Here is an 18,101-nt window from a genome sequence, read left to right as displayed (position 1 = left end):
GTATCATATCTCTCCTTCTCCTGCACTCTTCGCCACTCTTCTTCTCTCCTCCTCTTCCTCCACTCCTCCTCCCTCTGCCTCCTCCACTCGTCCTCTCTCTGCCTCACCACGCGGATCTCCTGCTCCACCAGGGATTGGCTGCTGAGCGAACGTAGCTTGAAGAAAGGGTTGGAGGAGAAGGTGCTCTCCTGTGGTTCCACCGATAACGGAGCCGAGCTCAAGCAAAACTCTGACGCGCTGCGGATGATCAGATTGGAGGTCTCCACGACGATGACATTGGCGGACATGGTGTCCAGGCCTGCTGACCGATCGGAGAAGCCGCCCGGGGAAAGAAGGCGGGTCCTGGAGGCACTGCGGGAAGAGTCTGGCTCCAAGATGATGACATTGTTGGCTGTCATCTCATGATAGAGGGGTCGCGGTAGGGAAGAGGAGGTGGAGGAGGGAGAGGGGGAAGGAGAGATGGAGAGGGTGGGGGTGCGGCAAGCTGGCGGGCGGGGGGGTGATCGTCCCGTCTGCAGGCTGGCTGGTCTGAAGTGGAAAAAGTGAAAAACCTATTCAAATGTCTGAAAATCATTGGTGTTCCATACTGTACATCTATCATTTATATGCATGAGGAATTTGTTATCGGTCGCTTCCATGTTGGCTTTTGTCCTGAATCCAGTCATGCGTTCATTGCGTTGCCTTGTCTATCCGATCATTTTATACATTCACATGATTAAAACAAACGAGAAAGAAATCAGGCTACAGTGCTTACATGAAGAAAAACATGTGTTTTTCTCCCCAATGCCAAATTCCATTGAATAATGAACTATACAAGGCAGCAGTGGCCACCTGGAAACCAGAAGGTTCTCATGGCATGGTACCAAAGTGTTCCTCAGCAAGTTACTGAACTGCTGAGCAAAACACCCTAATTGCTCCAGACAAGTAGGTTGGCAGCTTGCCTTAGATGGGGGATGTCAGACTTATCCATACCTGGGCATTGTCAGTCCCTGTGTAACCATTCCCCTCTCTCTGCGATGTCGCTCTTCTCTCTCTAGAGTGAGTCTGATCTCTCTCTCCACAGCGGTCTCTGTCTCATCGTGGTGACTGCGGTATGAGGAGGAGTCATCCAGGCCTGAGTCTTCTGAACTGGGAGAGAGGGTTGAGGAGAAGGGAGGTTGTGTGTTGGGTTGAGGGACCTCCCTACAATATAAAAGGAGAAATAATGGTGGTATCATTGTGGGCTCAAGACAATAAAATACAATGCAATGCAAGCAAAGGCCTACGTGTACTGAATGCACTGTAGTGGGAAGGTTGGTAATAGCTCAAATAACCCAGCATTCTGAAGTTATAGCTCGGTTAACTACTGTGCAGACTGTTCCAAAGCTGCTTCTTTTTCCACAGTTTTGTTTATTCAAGATTTCAGGGTATACATTAACCTGCCCTTGACCTATAATATATTAATTAGAGGCAAGGGTAGGGGTTAAGTGTCAGCCTAAGAGGGGAAAATTCCAATCAAACTATCTTTAATATCACTGATCAAGAAATCTAGCGTTAATCTAGCAAGAATGCGAGGATCGAGGAAAGCTTGTTTATCTAAGCTCATCTCGCTCAAGAATCGCCTAAGGGTGGCGCCATTTCCATGGTGCCAACACAGAATAAATCCATATACTCACGAAACAATACTGATTGGGTCGTGCAGCTGTCTGTCACGACTGTGGCTGCAAGCTCCGCCCAGAGCCTATAAAGCAGCACACAGCCGGAAAAGACGTCATTCCTGCCTTTTTCTGCGCTAACACAGATTTTCTAAGACTACCACTTCCATAACTCCGTTGAGACTTTTATTCCCCCTGGACGAGTGCTTCACTTGTACCCTGGAATTCGCGGTGGAAACCCGGTGGTCTTACACTCACGAGAACGAAACGCAGTAAGTTTCAGAAACAATAAAAAAGGGGCTTTTTTCCTGTCAGTGCTGTGAAGCCTCTCGGACATAGCCCCGTTAGCCTTGGCTAACACTAGCTTAGCTTTAGCCTAGCTGTTGACAAACGCTAGCTTAGCTGTGGCTCAGCCTAACCAGTGTCGGGAGACCTCGCGTTAGCCGCGAAGCCCTGCCTGGACCGTGGAACAAGAGCCAGCCGACGATAGACAAGACACAGCCGCTCGTCGGAAAGAAGTTCAGCCCGGCGACCCGCAGAAGTCAACCTGCACTGCTCTGCTAACGGTGAGTTGATAAACCTCCGCTTTGCAACCCCAGTTAGCTCTGTTTTCTCCCCTGTTTTCTCTACACTATCGTCGGAAACCTTGAGGGACCCTACTAGCTAAAACGCAGTTTTCACAGACTCCCTCGGCCCGCGCTGACCCACGTTCTTTCCCGCCACGTTGTGTCGTAAGACCCCGTCGGCTCGGAAGCCCGTTCCACGGCTATCACAGGCTCCCACACGGCCGCAAGGCCTAGCGCTAGATCGGCGACGCACGTTGCTCCGTGCCGAAAGGCCCTAGCTACTAGCCAGCTACTATCTAGCTGCCCTCTGGCTACTTCTAGCCTCCTCTAGCTGCTATCAGCTACTCCTGTTGCTTCTAGCTACTGTTGACTGCCCCTGGCTCTTGGTGTGTGTTTCTGTAGCTGTTTATAGTGACTTCTAACGTCATCTGGCTACACCTAGCCACTTTGTAGCTGTATTCTAGCGACTTCTAGCTACTTCTAGCGGATCTAGCGGATTCTAGCTACTTTTTCTCCAGACTTCTGGAGAACACTGCGCTTGGCCTACAAAACTCTCTCCGTGTGTCGGAAGACCCTGGTTAGTTTTCTAGCCTTTACTACACCTCAGTGGACAGTTGGAAAACTAAACTAGGCAACATGGCTACTGGCGGTGACGCTACACAACACAACCAGACCCAGGAGGACCCTCAGTGGGTATGTTTCAGTCGCAACTGCAACAGAACCCGGGCAACAGACAACCCGCATAAGCAGCAAGCTGCAACGCTGTTTCGCTTGCTACCGGTGTTTCTAGCTAATCCTCGGCCGCTAGGCGTTGATTTTAGCGCCACCAACAACAAGCAACCACCGTAGCCGGGTTACGACGCTAGCTTGCTATCCAGCCGCAGCTTCGCTAGCCTTCCTAGGTTAGCTAGCTCCCGCTAATGCAGCTATAGCCTTTCAGCTCCGCTAGACACTAGCTAGTTTCCAGCCGTCAGGCGTTAACTACAGCTTCTCTAGCTTCTCTTTGGCACGGTTGTTTTTGCTATCGAAGGCCACAGGCCTGCTCTACGCAACCCGCACTACCCGACGAACCGCCGCATCGCTCTGTGTCGTCAGACCTAAACAGCACCAGCCCGACGGCCGCGCTACGCGAGCCCCAGGCTTTGCGGCCTTCCCGTAGTCCGGCGCCTTTTCTTTCACGCAACTAAACAGCTTCTCTGGCCACCACAGTTTCACAACGTGGTCGTCTCTGTTTAGACAGCTGATTTTCAGTGGAGCACCACGAGTCCTACTCTTCTACTCCACCACCACTTTTCCTTTTTTATAATTTTTATATTATAACTTAAAGGAGAAGTGCTTCTACAATGTCTTGAACTGCTGGTTCCTTCTTTAAGCTACAACTGTGCTTGACCTACAAGACTCTTCCCTGTGTCGGAAGACCCTGGTTAGTTTTCTAGCCTTATTACACCTCAGTGGACAGTTGGAAAACTACACTAGGCAACATGGCTACTGGCGGTGACGCTACACAGCACAACCAGACCCAGGAGGACCTTCAGCAGCGGTGACAACAGCCCTCCCGGGTTCCCGAGGAGGAACGCCACCGGGAATTTCTCATGCAACTGCAGCAACCTGCTGTCCCCTGAGGACAGTCACTCTCGCTGCATGGTTTGCCTGCTCGCCAGGCTCTCGAGACCTCTGGTCTCTACCCCTGCTGCTTCTGCTTCGCGGACGGGGAGAAAAGCTGACGCATCTCACGCGTCGAGAGTCACCAAGACAGGTCCCTGGTCGACACCTCCGAGCCCGGCTGTCCCGACCAGCCCCAAACTTCGAGGCCTAGGCCCACCACCTCGTCCTCTCTCTCCAGACCCCTCAACCTTGACGCGTCTCAGAGACACCATGACGAGTCCTTCCTGGGCTCCTCCCCTGCCAGGAAGGCGGCTCGGACCGCCAGCAACAAGCTCCACACGCTCTTCACCACACTGGTAAACAGGCCTGTGGAGCCAGACCCGAGACATCAGCCAGGCCTCACCGGCTGGCTCTGGGTGCTGCTCTCCCTCCAGCGGGATCTCGTCGGCCCACCAACGAGGCTCCCCCGAGCCGGGTGGTTGCGACAACGAGATGTCGGATGCAGTCCTAGGCCTCCACCGACAACTACCGCTGCTACTACTTCACGCAGCGGCCGAAGGCACGAGTCTCACTCGACGTGGTTCCCCAGCGACCCTCGACTACCGACTGCTTCCCTCAACATTACAGGTATGTACATTGTGAAGCTAGGGTTGTTTAGCTATTTAGCTAACTTTTTCGAGGTCGGGAGTAGCAACCTCGTTGGATGGCCGATGCCACCCTAGCATGCTTAGCTTTCTAGATAGGCTGCTTTTCAAGGTGGACGACGGACAGCGAGCTCCTCCAAGAGCTCCCTCCGCACGCCAACCCCGACACACCAGCGGTGGTAGGGGTGGCCGCTCTGGCTCCAAGCCCCACCAGGAGAGGGCAGGAGGCCAGCTGGCACCGTCCGGTGCCTCGGCCGGCACCCCCAACCGTGACAGACGCCCGGCTGGGCGTGGCCACGGCCGCCCGCCCCATGGCCCCAGACGAGGCCAGGGCAGAGGCCGTGGGGAGCCACAGAGCAAATGACGCCGTCCCCGTCCCAGGGGAGACGAGACCAGACGTCTCCCCTCCCCCCCCTGAGCCTGGATTTGAGTATTCTTCTCACACTCAGACCGCCCAGGAAGAGGCGGGGGCTCACGATGCGGAGCATCACCACGGGTGCGGCCGATCATCGACATGTTGTTGTTTCCAATGTTGTACCTGTTTTATTTCCTGTAATGAAGGCCTTCACGCCATTAAAACAAACAACGACAACAACATCGGGGGGACATGAACCCACTGCCAGGAGTAGCCCCCGGGCTCTCCGACACAGTGGGGCGGGACCTTGGCCTTGTGGCGGGCCTAAACGCCACTGGCAGGACGGGTCATGCCGAAATTTTCTCTGGTCCACCAGGAGGCGCCAGCCCTGCGCGACGACGCGCTCCCCTGGCGATGGAGAACCCCCTTGCGCGTCGCCTGACACAGTGGGAACTGTGCGGAGCGTCTCCTTGGGTTCTCCGCACCATAGCGAGAGGTTACAGGCTCCAGTTCGCTATGAGACCCCCTGCATTCGGAGAAATCCTCTACTCCGATGCACGCGGCGAAGCGGGTCAGGTTCTCCAGCAGGAGATCAACTCTCTGCTGGAGAAGAAGGCTGTCAGAGAGGTACCCCTGAGCCAGAGTCGCAGCGGGTTTTACTCACGCTACTTCCTGGTCAAGAAGAAGGGGGGGGGGCTGCGTCCAATCATGGACCTACGAGCTCTCAATCGGTACCTCAAGTCCTTCCGCTTCAAGATGCTGACAGCCAAGTCTCTTGTGCGCTCTATACGCATGAACGACTGGTTCACATCTATAGACCTGAAAGACGCCTACTTTCACATCCCTATCTACCCACCTCACAGGAAGTTCCTGAGGTTTGGTTTCAAGGGGAAGGTGTACGAATACACGGTTCTCCCCTTCGGGATGTCCCTGAGCCCCAGGGTGTTCGTCAAATGCACCGAGACGGCTCTGGCCCCTCTGCGGCGACGAGGTCTACGTGTAGCAAGCTACATCGACGACTGGCTTCTGAGCGCAGGCTCGCCACAGGAGGCACTATGGAACACCACTCGGGTGGTGTCCCATATGTCCTCCCTAGGGTTCACCATAAATCACGAGAAGAGTGTTATGGTGCCCGCCCAGTCGATCAACTTCATAGGCATAGCACTGGATTCAGTCTCCTTCACGGCTCGGTTGAGCCCGGAGAGGATCGACGCCTTCCTGAAGTGCGTGGCCCTGTTCCAGAGAGGACACAGACTGCCACTCAGAATCTGCCTACGTATGGCGGGACTGATGGCGTCGGCCATCTCCCTGGTGCGGTTGGGCAGACTCCACATGAGACCCTTTCAGCGCTGGTTGAGGTCTCTACGGGTGCCCACCAGATTCCTCTCGCGGCGAGTGACAATCCCCGGGGAATGCACGCTCGCCCTGAGGTGGTGGTCGGACAGACGGACCCTGAAGGAGGGAGTCCCCCTTGGTTTACCGTTGGCCAGGAAGGTCGTCACTACGGACGCGAGCCTGAGTGGGTGGGGGGCCACCCACGAAGGCAGGTCGGCCAGAGGGATATGGGATGGAACCTTGAGGTCCGCCCACATCAATTATCTGGAACTCCTAGCGGTCTTCCTCGCGCTGCAAGCGTTCGAGCCGCTCATACGGGGTTGTCATGTCCTCGTCCGTACCGACAACACGACAACGATGTGCTACATCAACAGGCAGGGTGGACTGAGGTCCTTACGCCTGCACACGTTGGCATACAGGCTTTTGACTTGGTGCGACGGGCGTCTTCTGTCACTGACAGCCTGCCACGTCCCGGGACTACTGAACGCGGGTGCAGACCTGTTGTCCAGAGGTCCCCTCCGTTACGGCAACTGGTCCCTACACCCGGGTGTAGTGGAACAGATCTGGGACAGGTTCGGGACTCCGGTGGCAGACCTGTTCGCTACAGACGAGAACAAGAAGTGTCCACTCTTTTTCTCCCTGAAAGGCTCGCCAACTTTGGGACTGGACACGATGGCACATCGGTGGCCTCGGGGCCTACTCTATGCCTTCCCTCCACTAGAGCTGATTCCCTTCACCTTAGCCAGGGTGAGGGTTCAGGGCTCGGACGTGCTACTAGTGGCTCCAGCCCGAGGGTCCTGGAGACAGGACATTTTCCCCCTCCTCTACGACCAGCCTTGGCGGCTCCCTCTGTGGAGGGATCTGCTTACCCAGGCGGGTCGCGAGATATTCCATCCGCGCCCACAGGACTTAGACTTCTGGGTGTGCCCGGTGAGGGGTCGACTCTAATAGCCACAGGCTTGCCCCCTAGAGTCATTGAGACGATCTTGGGGGCCAGGGCCCCTTCGACTAGACAGCGGTACAACACGACTTGGAACGTGTTTGTGCGCTGGTGTGCGGCGAGGCCGGAACGGGCCGTTCTTTTTCAGGCCTCGGTGGTTCTTATCCTAACCTTCTTGCAAGAATTGTTGGATAGACACTTGGGGAACTCCTCAGTGAAACTCAACCTGGCGGCCATATCGGCCTACCATGTGGGTATGGACAACAGACCAATAAGTGAGAACTTATTGATTCGACAGTTCATGAGGGGTGTCAAGCGTGCTCGGCCGGTATCTAGATCCTTAGTTCCCTCCTGGGATCTGACCTTGGTACTGCACGCTCTGTCGAGAGCCCCCTTCGAACCGCTGGACACGGTGGGTTTGAAGTTTCTCTCACTTAAGACTGCCCTGCTGGTCGCCTTGACTACAGCGAAGCGATCTAGTGACATGCACGCGCTCTCGGTGAGTCCAAGCTGCATGAGATTTAGTGGGAACGGTACCAGGGTTTCGCTCAGGCCGAACCTGTCGTTCCTGCCCAAGAACTTTCCTTCCGGATGTACTCCGGTAGACTTGGCGGCTTTCCACCCGCCCCCTTTCGCATCGGCGGAAGACGAGAGGCTGAACAGTCTCTGTCCGGTCAGGGCGCTGAAACTGTATGTAGACAGGACTGCTGCCTTTAGGAAGGGCAATCAGTTGTTTGTCGCATGGGACCCTCAGAGAAGGGGGAATCCCATAACCAAGGTGAGACTTTCACAATGGGTTGTGGAAGCCATACAGTTGACCTATGCCGAGAGTGGTACACAACCCCCGGAGGGTTTGCGGGCTCACTCTACGAGAGGCATGTCTGCATCCTGGGCTCTTGCGAAGGGAGCATCACTTCAGGATGTGTGTACGGCGGCGAGTTGGTCGTCCCCTTCGACTTTCGCCACGTACTATAACTTGGACGTGGCATCTCTTGGAATTGCTCACGCCGTTCTGGGAGCTGCCGCTAGGTAATGGGACAGTTGGGAACAACGGTCACACACGCGCACTTCAGGAGATAGAGCCTAGGGCATATGAGATGGGGAACCATCAGCCCGCGTCTGAGTGCTTAGACAGTTTTCACTGGCTAGCTCCTTAGGTAGGTTCTTGTCTACTGGGCCTGTGGTCCAGATAGCCTCCTTGCCTTTCCTTCTCCCCACGGGCAGGGGACTGCTGGGGGAGGGGTCCCGGGTCGGGCCTCCTTTTCAACTGGTGGTAGTGATACGGGGGGTTTATGTACACCCTTAGGCGATTCTTGAGCGAGATGAGCTTAGATAAACTCTGGGTTACTTTAGTAACCTCAGTTTATCAAGCGAATCGAGCGAGAGAATCGCCCTTACTACCCTTCTTGCTTAGAAAGAGCACAGAAAAAGGACTGGTTGATAGGAATGACGTCTTTTCCGGCTGTGTGCTGCTTTATAGGCTCTGGGCGGAGCTTGCAGCCACAGTCGTGACAGACAGCTGCACGACCCAATCAGTATTGTTTCGTGAGTATATGGATTTATTCTGTGTTGGCACCATGGAAATGGCGCCACCCTTAGGCGATTCTCTCGCTCGATTCGCTTGATAAACTGAGGTTACTAAAGTAACCCAGAGTTAAATCACATGCTTTACTTGTGTTTTAGCCGGGGGCTGCGTGTCGGTGGGTACAGCGAGCTGTGCGTCCCCCGAAAGCTCCCCTGACGTGTCATCCCTGGCTTGGGGATGGGCCATCCTTTCACCTCCTCTTCCATCTTCCTCCATTGCTGCTGGGCCAACAGGAAGTCCACGTGTTCGGAGTTGACGTTCTCGCCGCGGGTCTCTGCAGGGACCTTTCCGAACAAACAAACCCATCAATTGTTAGAAAGAGGTAATATGGTGCCTCATAAATGTCAATCACACACTTATCCAGGCGCATGCAGGAAATAAAAAGGTACCCACTCTCAGAGAGGAAACAATATAGTGATTACAATAAGCATTATGACATTGTAAGAGAGGCCTCCTGAGCACCCAGTTCCATTGGGGTAGAATACATGTTTTATAGCTTCACACGTTTGAAATCTGTATGTCTTGCTTTCTGTAAGACTAATTCAACAGTATAACTTTCTGTAAGACTAATTCAACAATATAACTTTCTGTAAGACTAATTCAACAGTACAACAGTACACTACAGGGTCAGCCTTACCTTCTTGTCCGGGTCGGTGGAGCTGGCTGTGGAACTCACTGAAGGAGAACGCACAAAGAGATCTCTCCTCCTTTCCTCCTCATCCTCAGCATACATCACTCCCCTCCTCTCGCTTTCCCTTTGATCCTCCATCTCGATGTGTGCCTTGTCCTCTCTCTCCTCCTCCTTATCTTCTCTCATCACCTTCTCCTCCAGCTGCTCAAATATGTCTGCCTCCTCATCCCTCTCTCCCGTCCTCTCATCCTCCTCGTCTTCCTCCCTCTCTTCTCCCCTCCAATGCTCCTTCCCAACCCACACATCCTCTTTCTTCCGCTCCTTTCCATCTCCTCTGATGTCACAGGGTTTCGACACATTGAGGTAGTCCTCCCCAGCGTCGCTGTCTGATGACAAGATAGCCAGCTCTGCCTTGAGGCAGTCGCTGAGGTCGTCTCTGTCCTCCAACATGGCCGCAGGAACTGCAAGCTGTTCTCCTTTGTCTTCTTCACCTCCTTTCATGCCTTGTGTTTCTTTGCTAGCTCCCCCTGTCTGTCTTCCTTTCTCCACTCCTTGTGTCATCAGTAGGAAACCGCACTCAACTCCATTTAAATCGTTCTCTCCCTCTCCCTCCCTCTCTACCTCCTCCAGCTCATCAGCGATTGGCTCCCGTGCCCCATGGCCTTCTGGGTATTGGGGCCGTTCTGTTTCCTGGCTGCGGCAGCCAATCAGGTTGTCCGTTTCGGTTCCTTGCAGCAGTGGTGTTGAGCTCATCGCCGCAGCAACAGTTTCGGTCAGGTGTGCAGGATTGGGGGAGCTGTTGCTGGGGCTACTGCTGTCGTGGCTACCGTCAGTGAGTTCAGGGGTTGTTCTTCGAAGCCCTGCAGTAGCTCTCTGTGGATAGACAGTGCACACATTATTGGAATTTTACAAAACAACTATAATATAAATATATTTGTACCACTTAAACCCACTATTCTCAGTGAAACGGATCTGAGTTACAACTGTACTTGGATCTCTTTTTTCCATCTCTAGCTGATCTACAAGCTCACAACGCTTTGTAAGCTTGTAGATATCTTTTGCAGAATGTTCGGCCCCCAGAATTGGGATGCCGGCATTGGTGGTTAAAGACTTTCTGTGATTCATTTATGTTGTATTAATAAGTCTACACAGGATCTCCATTAAAAGATGGGGATGACTATGAGGACATTCCATTTTAGGAATAAGATTCAAGCCAGTGACATCGTGTGTACGACAGACCGAGGAACCGTGCATGCCCACACAATCATGTGACATTACATAATGATGTCGTGTTCCATTACACATCAATCCATTCTGCCACAGCGCATAAATGCTCACTTCTAATATGGGAACAAGTTCAGTGGTACCCTTACACATTTTTGGAATGCTTCCTGTGTTTAATTGCACAGAATGATGTTAATTTGTGTATTAGCGTATAGTTTCAGGCATGCACACACACACACACACACTTGCGCACACACGCTCGCACGCACACACACACGCACGCACGCACGCACGCACGCACGCACGCACGCACGCACGCACGCACGCACGCACACTCTTATTCACACATTAAACCATACAGGCATGCATGCAAATGGAAGCACCAATGCATTCATGCATGCACCCATGTGCTATACACACAACGCATGCATATGGAACACATACGCAGTCACTAGAATAAAGCAGTGCATTTGCCCAGAAATATCACACACACACAGGGTAAACTATCCAAGAGAAAGCCATCATGACCGTTACCAGGGCAACCCTGCGTTGGCTGTGAGTGTGTTACCAAACTATTATGGTCTGTCTTTCCATGTGCGGGTGACAGAATGGAGGCGTTACCAAGGTAACCACAGGGATGTATGGGCTGGCTTTCTACTGCAAACTGGACTAAACGTGACTGGGCAGTGGACATTATAAGAAGATAGAGAGCGCGCACACACACGCACGCGCACGCGCACACACACACACACACACACACACACACACACACACACACACACACACACACACACACACACACACACACACACAGTCATACAGTACATTGAGATTCACAGACACAATTAGAGCTTTTATATAAGGATTATCCAATGCAACACAACATTTTGTCAAAGACAAATTCCCACCGAAATGTTGCCCTATATTTTAATGATCCTGGCCGTCTTTTCAATTAATTGCAGATATGGAGTATTGTATACTATTTTTAACCGGTGTCATTTTACATTTTAGCGTTGGCTATTCTAAAACAGCAGACATACAGTACAAGCTGACAGCATGTCACTTTATGCCGGCTGCGAGCTTGTACATACAGTATGCTATTTTTGAAACATCTTGAAACTGTTTGAAAAATGTATTATGAAGTGAAAAGTTTGAGAACTACTGATTTAGAAGCCATTTGTAGAATGGGCCTCAGGTCCTAAATTCATTGCAGACATACAGTGTTCTATATATAACGAGTACATGGGAGATGATACTGTACTGTATGGTGTTCAGAGCACAGCAGCAGAAGCTCACAGCTCTAATCTGATTCTGACCTAATATCATCGACAGGGTTTGACCCCAAGACCTTTTTTGTTATTGGTTGATCTATCATCTCTGTGGCTTTCCATTCTAGCGACCCTGCTGGCATCCTTAACCAATCACAAAAATGTTGGCCAGTCCAACTTATCAAGAACTAGTTGAGAGTAGTGCCTCTTCAATGCAGTGAATGACAGTTTATTTTTCCATATTGAACTATGTACTGTCCTACTAGTGATCTGAGATCAATCTTCCTTCATTCAGATCACAGCAACAGCTGGAAGGTACACGATTTAATCACCTCTCTCTCTGTGCATGTGCGCACGCGCGCATGCGTGCGTGCGCACGTGTGTGAGTGTGTGTGTTTGTGTGTGTGTGAGAGAGAGAGTGAGTGTGTGCGTGCGTGCACATCTGTGTCCATGTGTGTTGAGGGGATTAGAGAAGCTTGTACAGTAGCTTGGCATGTTTTCTATAGAATGCATGCATTTGCTCCACTGTTCTGTTACAGTCAGTGAAACAACTCTCTCAGTGACAGTGTTCAATGGATGCTATTATTAGCCTATTCTATAATAGTTTGTGTGCTAAATGCTGCACCGTAATATCGCGAGCGAGGAAAGCTATCATTATTCGTGATACATAAGCCATCCTGGAAAACAATGTGGTTGATGATGCCTTGCTAGTGATGCCAGTCCTACAAAAACGCCCTAAAACACCAACTGCCAAGCGGAGGGCAGATGGCACGCCTTATCTCTCTCATCCTCAAGTGCCACTGTTTAGTGCTAAATAGATATTATTAATTTGTGTGATTTTTCTTTTTTCTCTCTCTCTCCATCGGGTAGTTCATTCACCTACCAATAGTTTCCAGCACAGCAGCCAGAACGAAATCATCTCCAGGCGGCCGCGGCGAGCGCACTCCTCCCTGCCTCCACTCTCCACCGGCAGCCCGAGCAACCAGGTGGCCACCCTCTTGCGCGAGGAGGGACGCATAGACGGATGACGACGTCTTGTTTAATGCGTGTGTGTATGTGTGTGTGTGCTGTGCATGAGAGATAGAGAGAGAGAGAGAGGGAGGAGAACCGAGAGAGATCAAGGGAGACCTGCGAATCGATCTCGTTGTTGTGTTTCTAGTGAATTGGAGCAGAAACACTGATGTACATGTTTCTCCCTCCCTCCCTTTATCTTTGCACGCTCTTGAATGCTGCAGCGTCCCGGTTCCCGCCCATAATTCCCAGCCCTCTGTTTTTTCATTAGCCAGTATCATCTCTGCCCCTCTCTCTCTCTCTCTTTCTCTCTGTCTGTTGTCTCTCGGTCTGTATCTGTCTGTCTCTCTGTCTATGTCTCTCTCTCTCTCTCTCACACACACACACACACACACACCCATCCCACTGTGATGTCACAAGGTCTGTATTGAGGGGTGGGGACTCAGGTCACCATCAATATATTTCCGCGGTACAAACAGGAAGGTCAAAGCTCTGGCACAGCACAGCCTACATTATTGCTCTGTTAATCAATAAACAAATAAGCTATAAATGTACATCCCATTGGGCTTAGTAGAGTATAGCAATTAATAACTGGGCTATATGGGTATGATATTATTAGATTTGAGTTTTGACTCATATAACCAAGATTAGCCTACACAGCAAACTGTACTGTGTACTAATCTTTAGTAATCTATCAGTGTAAAAAAAACAACACTAATAATGAATTGTGATCCAATACAAATTTGGTACTCAGCCAAAAGCCTATGCCCTATAGTAAATAATTTGCGACCTGCAAATGTTGGTTCTAATCCACCAGTATAGGCTAATCTCATTATTGTGGCAGCAAGAATGTAGGTTTGGTAGGTGCATTTGTTTCTAATTGTCAAATGCTACTAAAATGCTAAATTTACCAACATAGTTATCAATCATGTTGTTTTGATTGAATACCATGGCCCAATAAGGCCTTACCAGCACGACATTACTACACTACACTTAGGCTTACACTTAAAATGGGTTAAAACTGAGGAATTAAGTATAATATGAATGATTTAATGCTCTGGGTGAGCACTGATTTGATGCTGGTCTGGAAAAGATTTGTATATTTTTCCCCATGAAATGAATTACACAGACATCAAGATGTGTAAAGTTAGATCCTTGAACTTGTTGGGCTCCTACTACCTCCTAGTAGTGGTATACAGCCAGTTAGTACACTAACCATACTCCTATACTCCTAACACTGCATTTACAGATCACACAAAGCAAGACATTGGATATTTCAACCCTTTGCTGTCCAGATCACTATTACCATCTAATATTTAAATCAATAAGGATTCATTTGTCAAGAAGGATTTATTTGTCAATCTCAAGCAGGTACAAATGACATGAGATAAAAAAATGAAAATACTAAGCTTAAAAAGTACAGACAAGGCCCCTAAACCTAAAAAGGAACTAGAAATATGTCATAAGATATATACATACATCTATATATTCTACTTTATGCAGCTGTGGCTAAATCAGATCTGCATCAAAACGTTGCCTTTAGCCTATTACCTTTTGTCTTGTATATTTCCTGGCAATTTTCTGGTATTTAATGAATTTCATTGACTTTTAGGGAAGTTTAAGTTCAAGTAAAATGACAGAAAACAACCAAGCTAGATGAGGCATACAGTACAATGTTTTACGAACTCAGTGATAAAGAGTTGAGTCTTACCTCACTGGGTTGTCATGACACCTCTAGGTGTTATAGTGGTGGAGCTTCCGTAAAACCACTGAACAATATGTCGCTCACAGCCTCCGTCTATCTATAACATGAACTATGATGTTCTCCGGCTCACTGCCTCCCTCTTCTCCTGTCAGTTTTGCTCTCTCTGTATTTCTAACTCTCCATCTCCATCTCCCTCTCTCTTTCATACTGTACAATGCCAGCGGCACAAATTGAGTGTGTGGGCAATAGCGAATCAGAAGGCATGCAGCCTTGGTGACAGTTGCTCTCACATTCAGCCACACACTCATGCTCTGACATTATATTGTAGCATGGGCGCACGCACGCACACACACACACACACAGGCACAGTCTCACTTAACTGATACTGGAGCAAAGCACATCTGTCGACAGTCTCTTCCAACCTTTCAGAGGATTAGGGTTTTGACATGGAAACTCATCTTCATAATCCCTCATGTGCGCGCACTTGCACTTGCACACACACACACACACACACACACACACACACACACACACACACACACACACACGATGTGTGGATGTGCTACAGTAAGTGATGTGGGAACATCGATCAGTGTGTGATTAGCAAATACGGTACTTACAAAAGAACCCAAAGATGTATAAAGGTTGCACTTCTGAACTTCTTTCTGAACAACCAATCAAATGAGTGTTAAGGTAGTTGCACACCGGTTTTTCAGAAAACCAATGGAGAAACGCCGCTTAAAAATCTGAATTCGTGCCCGGTGTGGAGACCTTTACTGTACTACTGCTACAGCACAGTAGCTGTACACATTCATGCAACCAGGAGGACGATGAACACTACTACTGGATCTTCTTTTCATAACCTTTCCTCAAGCGCTTGATCCAAATTTTCCCTTGAACACAACATCTCAAATTGATAGATGAGATTAATTTCTTACAATTCATTGTAATCCTGACCATTTGAGCGAACCCATTTGAGCTGTCACAAAATAAAGTGTTTTATTTTTCCACTACACCGCATCACAGTCGCATGAAGCTTGTACTGTAACTCTATTCAATTAAACTTCACTCCTCTCAACTAAGCATTTCCATCAGGCCTTACTGGGTCAAGTTGATATGTTCTAAGTTTTGTAAACAGAAGAACATGTTCTGTGCAATGCTGGGGTCTCCCCCAAACGGAGGGAACTCCATGCATCAACACATCTGTCTGTTGAAATAAATCAGTGACACAAATCGACTAATCCTATTTTCAAGAATTACTATTCTTGAGAGATAGAGATAGAGAAAGAGAAGAGAAGAGAAGAGAAGAGAAGAGAAGAGAAGAGAAGAGAAGAGAAGAGAAGAGAAGAGAAGAGAAGAGAAGAGAAGAGAAGAGAAGAAAGAAAGAGGGCTACATAGACATGCCACCATGCCAGTCATAAACCAATACACTGCCACCCTGTCACAACAACTCACAACAAACCTCAGCAACCACAACACAACACAAACTACTGTTGTATCAGTCTTCAATTGAAAATTAACATTTGGAATTGATGGCTGTGATAAAGCTCAAAACCTCTACCTCGAACCAAAAGGAAATAGCTAATTCACTCATAGGACTATTGACGTGATCAAGAGCCAGATACAAATATACTGTTACAACTCACACCTTCAACGGCATAACACAACATACAAAATGTACATTCACATCAGCATTCAATTCCAGAGCCAGAAACAGTCACTGATCATTGCCACACACTCATTGGGTCCCAAAAATGACATTAATGGTACACACCAGCTTGAATCATACTAGTATCCACAATTCCACACACAGCATAAAATACAACACAAGCAGCAAAGAAGCAAAAAACAAAGTTTCTATACCTTGAGCCATCTTCTACTAAACTACTTGACTTCATCAGTTGTGTAAGTGATGTCCATGGATAGAGAGTTCATGATGAGCTCTCCAGCAGCATCTCCAGTCCTCTCCATCCTCCATACAGTACATCTGGCTAGATGGCCAGTACTTTCCTATCTGGTATGTACCAGACTCATTCTCATGGCTGCCATCTGCATCTTCTCACTCAGCCTTGGATGTTTAGTGTAGTGGTCAGGGATGTAAGGCAGGCTCTAGGGTCCAGCATTCACAGCATGTCACAGGAGAATGTAGCCGCAATTTGCAACGCTAGATTATTTTTATAATGGGATGAATCTAGAGTTGCAATACCCTCCATTGACTCCCCACTCATCCAATTTGGTTTGCGATCTGCTCATCTTAAACGACATTAAACTCACCAACATTGCAGCTGTAGTCCAAGCTTGAATTATCCTCTTTCTTTGTTCTGAGCTACTTTCTGTCAAGACATCCTCTGCAGGTGATTCTTTTTCTAAGTGTTGCAGTTTGGAAGCACTCGTTTTTGTTAATGGGTCGCGCTGCTGCCTCCTGCATTATGTACAAATTCGAAACAGGTGGTACGCAGGGCCGTTCAGTGACGTACGACGAGTGCTTCCAAACTCCAGCACTTAGAAAAAGAATCACCTGCACAGAATTTCTTGACAGAAAGTAGCTCATAACATGTCTACGGTGGATTTTTATGAAAAACAAGCTCGGCAGATTGAAAGAGGATAATTCAAGCTTGGACTACAGCTGCGATGTTGGTGAGTTTAACGTTGTTTAAGACAAGCAGATCGCAAACCAAACTGGATGAGTGGGGAGTCAATGGAGGGTATTGCAACTCTAGATTCATCCCATTATAAACAAAACTAGAGTTGCAAATTGCGGCTAAGGAGAATGGACTCAGGGCTGAGAAGAAGCTGAGCTTGGGGGTCTGGGGTCATCACCCTGGTTCGTGTACCTGTGGAGCAGGTTGAGAGAGACACCATAAGCTTTGACGCTTACTTAAATGCTTTAAGTAAGGAAAGTGAGCTGACCAAGAGCAACATACTGTATGTACACTGTACCCTGTCACAACTCACTAGCAACAGCAGACAAACATACACAGCATATGTATAATGCATCCTTCCGGTTACAACATAATACAGCCTAATATACAGTAGCCTGGCTATAGCTTATTATATCCTGTCACAACATACAAAGCCTAGTATATTTTATTTATTTATGAGAGACAAAGCTCATTAATCAACATCGTCAGTTTTCACCTCAATGTAAATGGACAGAGTTTAGCCATATGTATAGCAGGTGACAGGTGTACATAATACGTATACACGTAATGTTAGTTTTATTATTTTTATATCATTTCTCTCACACTTACACACACGCATGCACGCACACACGCACGCACTTTAATGCTTAGCATAGGTAGCTAATTAGCCTACTCACCTGCAGAAAAAAAGCAGTTTGTTATGAAGATGAATTAACTTCTCTTTCAAACTGTCACACACTTGTGACTGAGCGGTTTTCACTTTCTAACAACCCACTCTACTCCACTCAACTTCCATGATGAGGTGTAAGTTACATTTAATATAAGTTGTTCACTCTTTTTTACAAACATGAGGAGCTCGTGACATGTCTGTTTGCAGTAGGTGTGTGTGGAGGTGGGAGGGGGCGTGGCTACCGGAGGGAGTCCTCTAGCAAGCTAGCCTACTTTCTAGAGTAATA

The 18,101-nt window shown here is 49.0% G+C and overlaps 1 protein-coding gene across 3 annotated transcripts in view; it reads left to right on the top strand.

The window, feature by feature from the left end:
- Window positions 1-12,904, top strand: part of palmda (palmdelphin a) — a 36,410-nt gene extending 23,506 nt beyond the window's left edge. For 2 of the 3 annotated variants that reach the window (XR_014570287.1, XR_014570288.1), the window contains 2 exons: window positions 8,763-8,986; window positions 12,658-12,774. Coding sequence is in view for 1 of the 3 variants with exons in the window: in XM_083782388.1 (XP_083638514.1) it covers window positions 12,658-12,815 (158 nt within the window). In the remaining 2 variants the exon portion in view is untranslated. Of the gene's footprint in view, window positions 1-8,762; window positions 8,987-12,657 lie in introns of all 3 variants that reach the window. The other variant, XM_083782388.1, reaches the window with a different exon arrangement.
- Window positions 12,905-18,101: the final 5,197 nt, after the last annotated feature.

The sequence above is a fragment of the Protomyctophum parallelum genome (assembly GCF_964188405.1).
Source record: "Protomyctophum parallelum genome assembly, chromosome: 14".
Classification (NCBI taxonomy): domain Eukaryota; kingdom Metazoa; phylum Chordata; class Actinopteri; order Myctophiformes; family Myctophidae; genus Protomyctophum; species Protomyctophum parallelum.
This window is presented reverse-complemented; position numbering and strand designations above follow the sequence as displayed.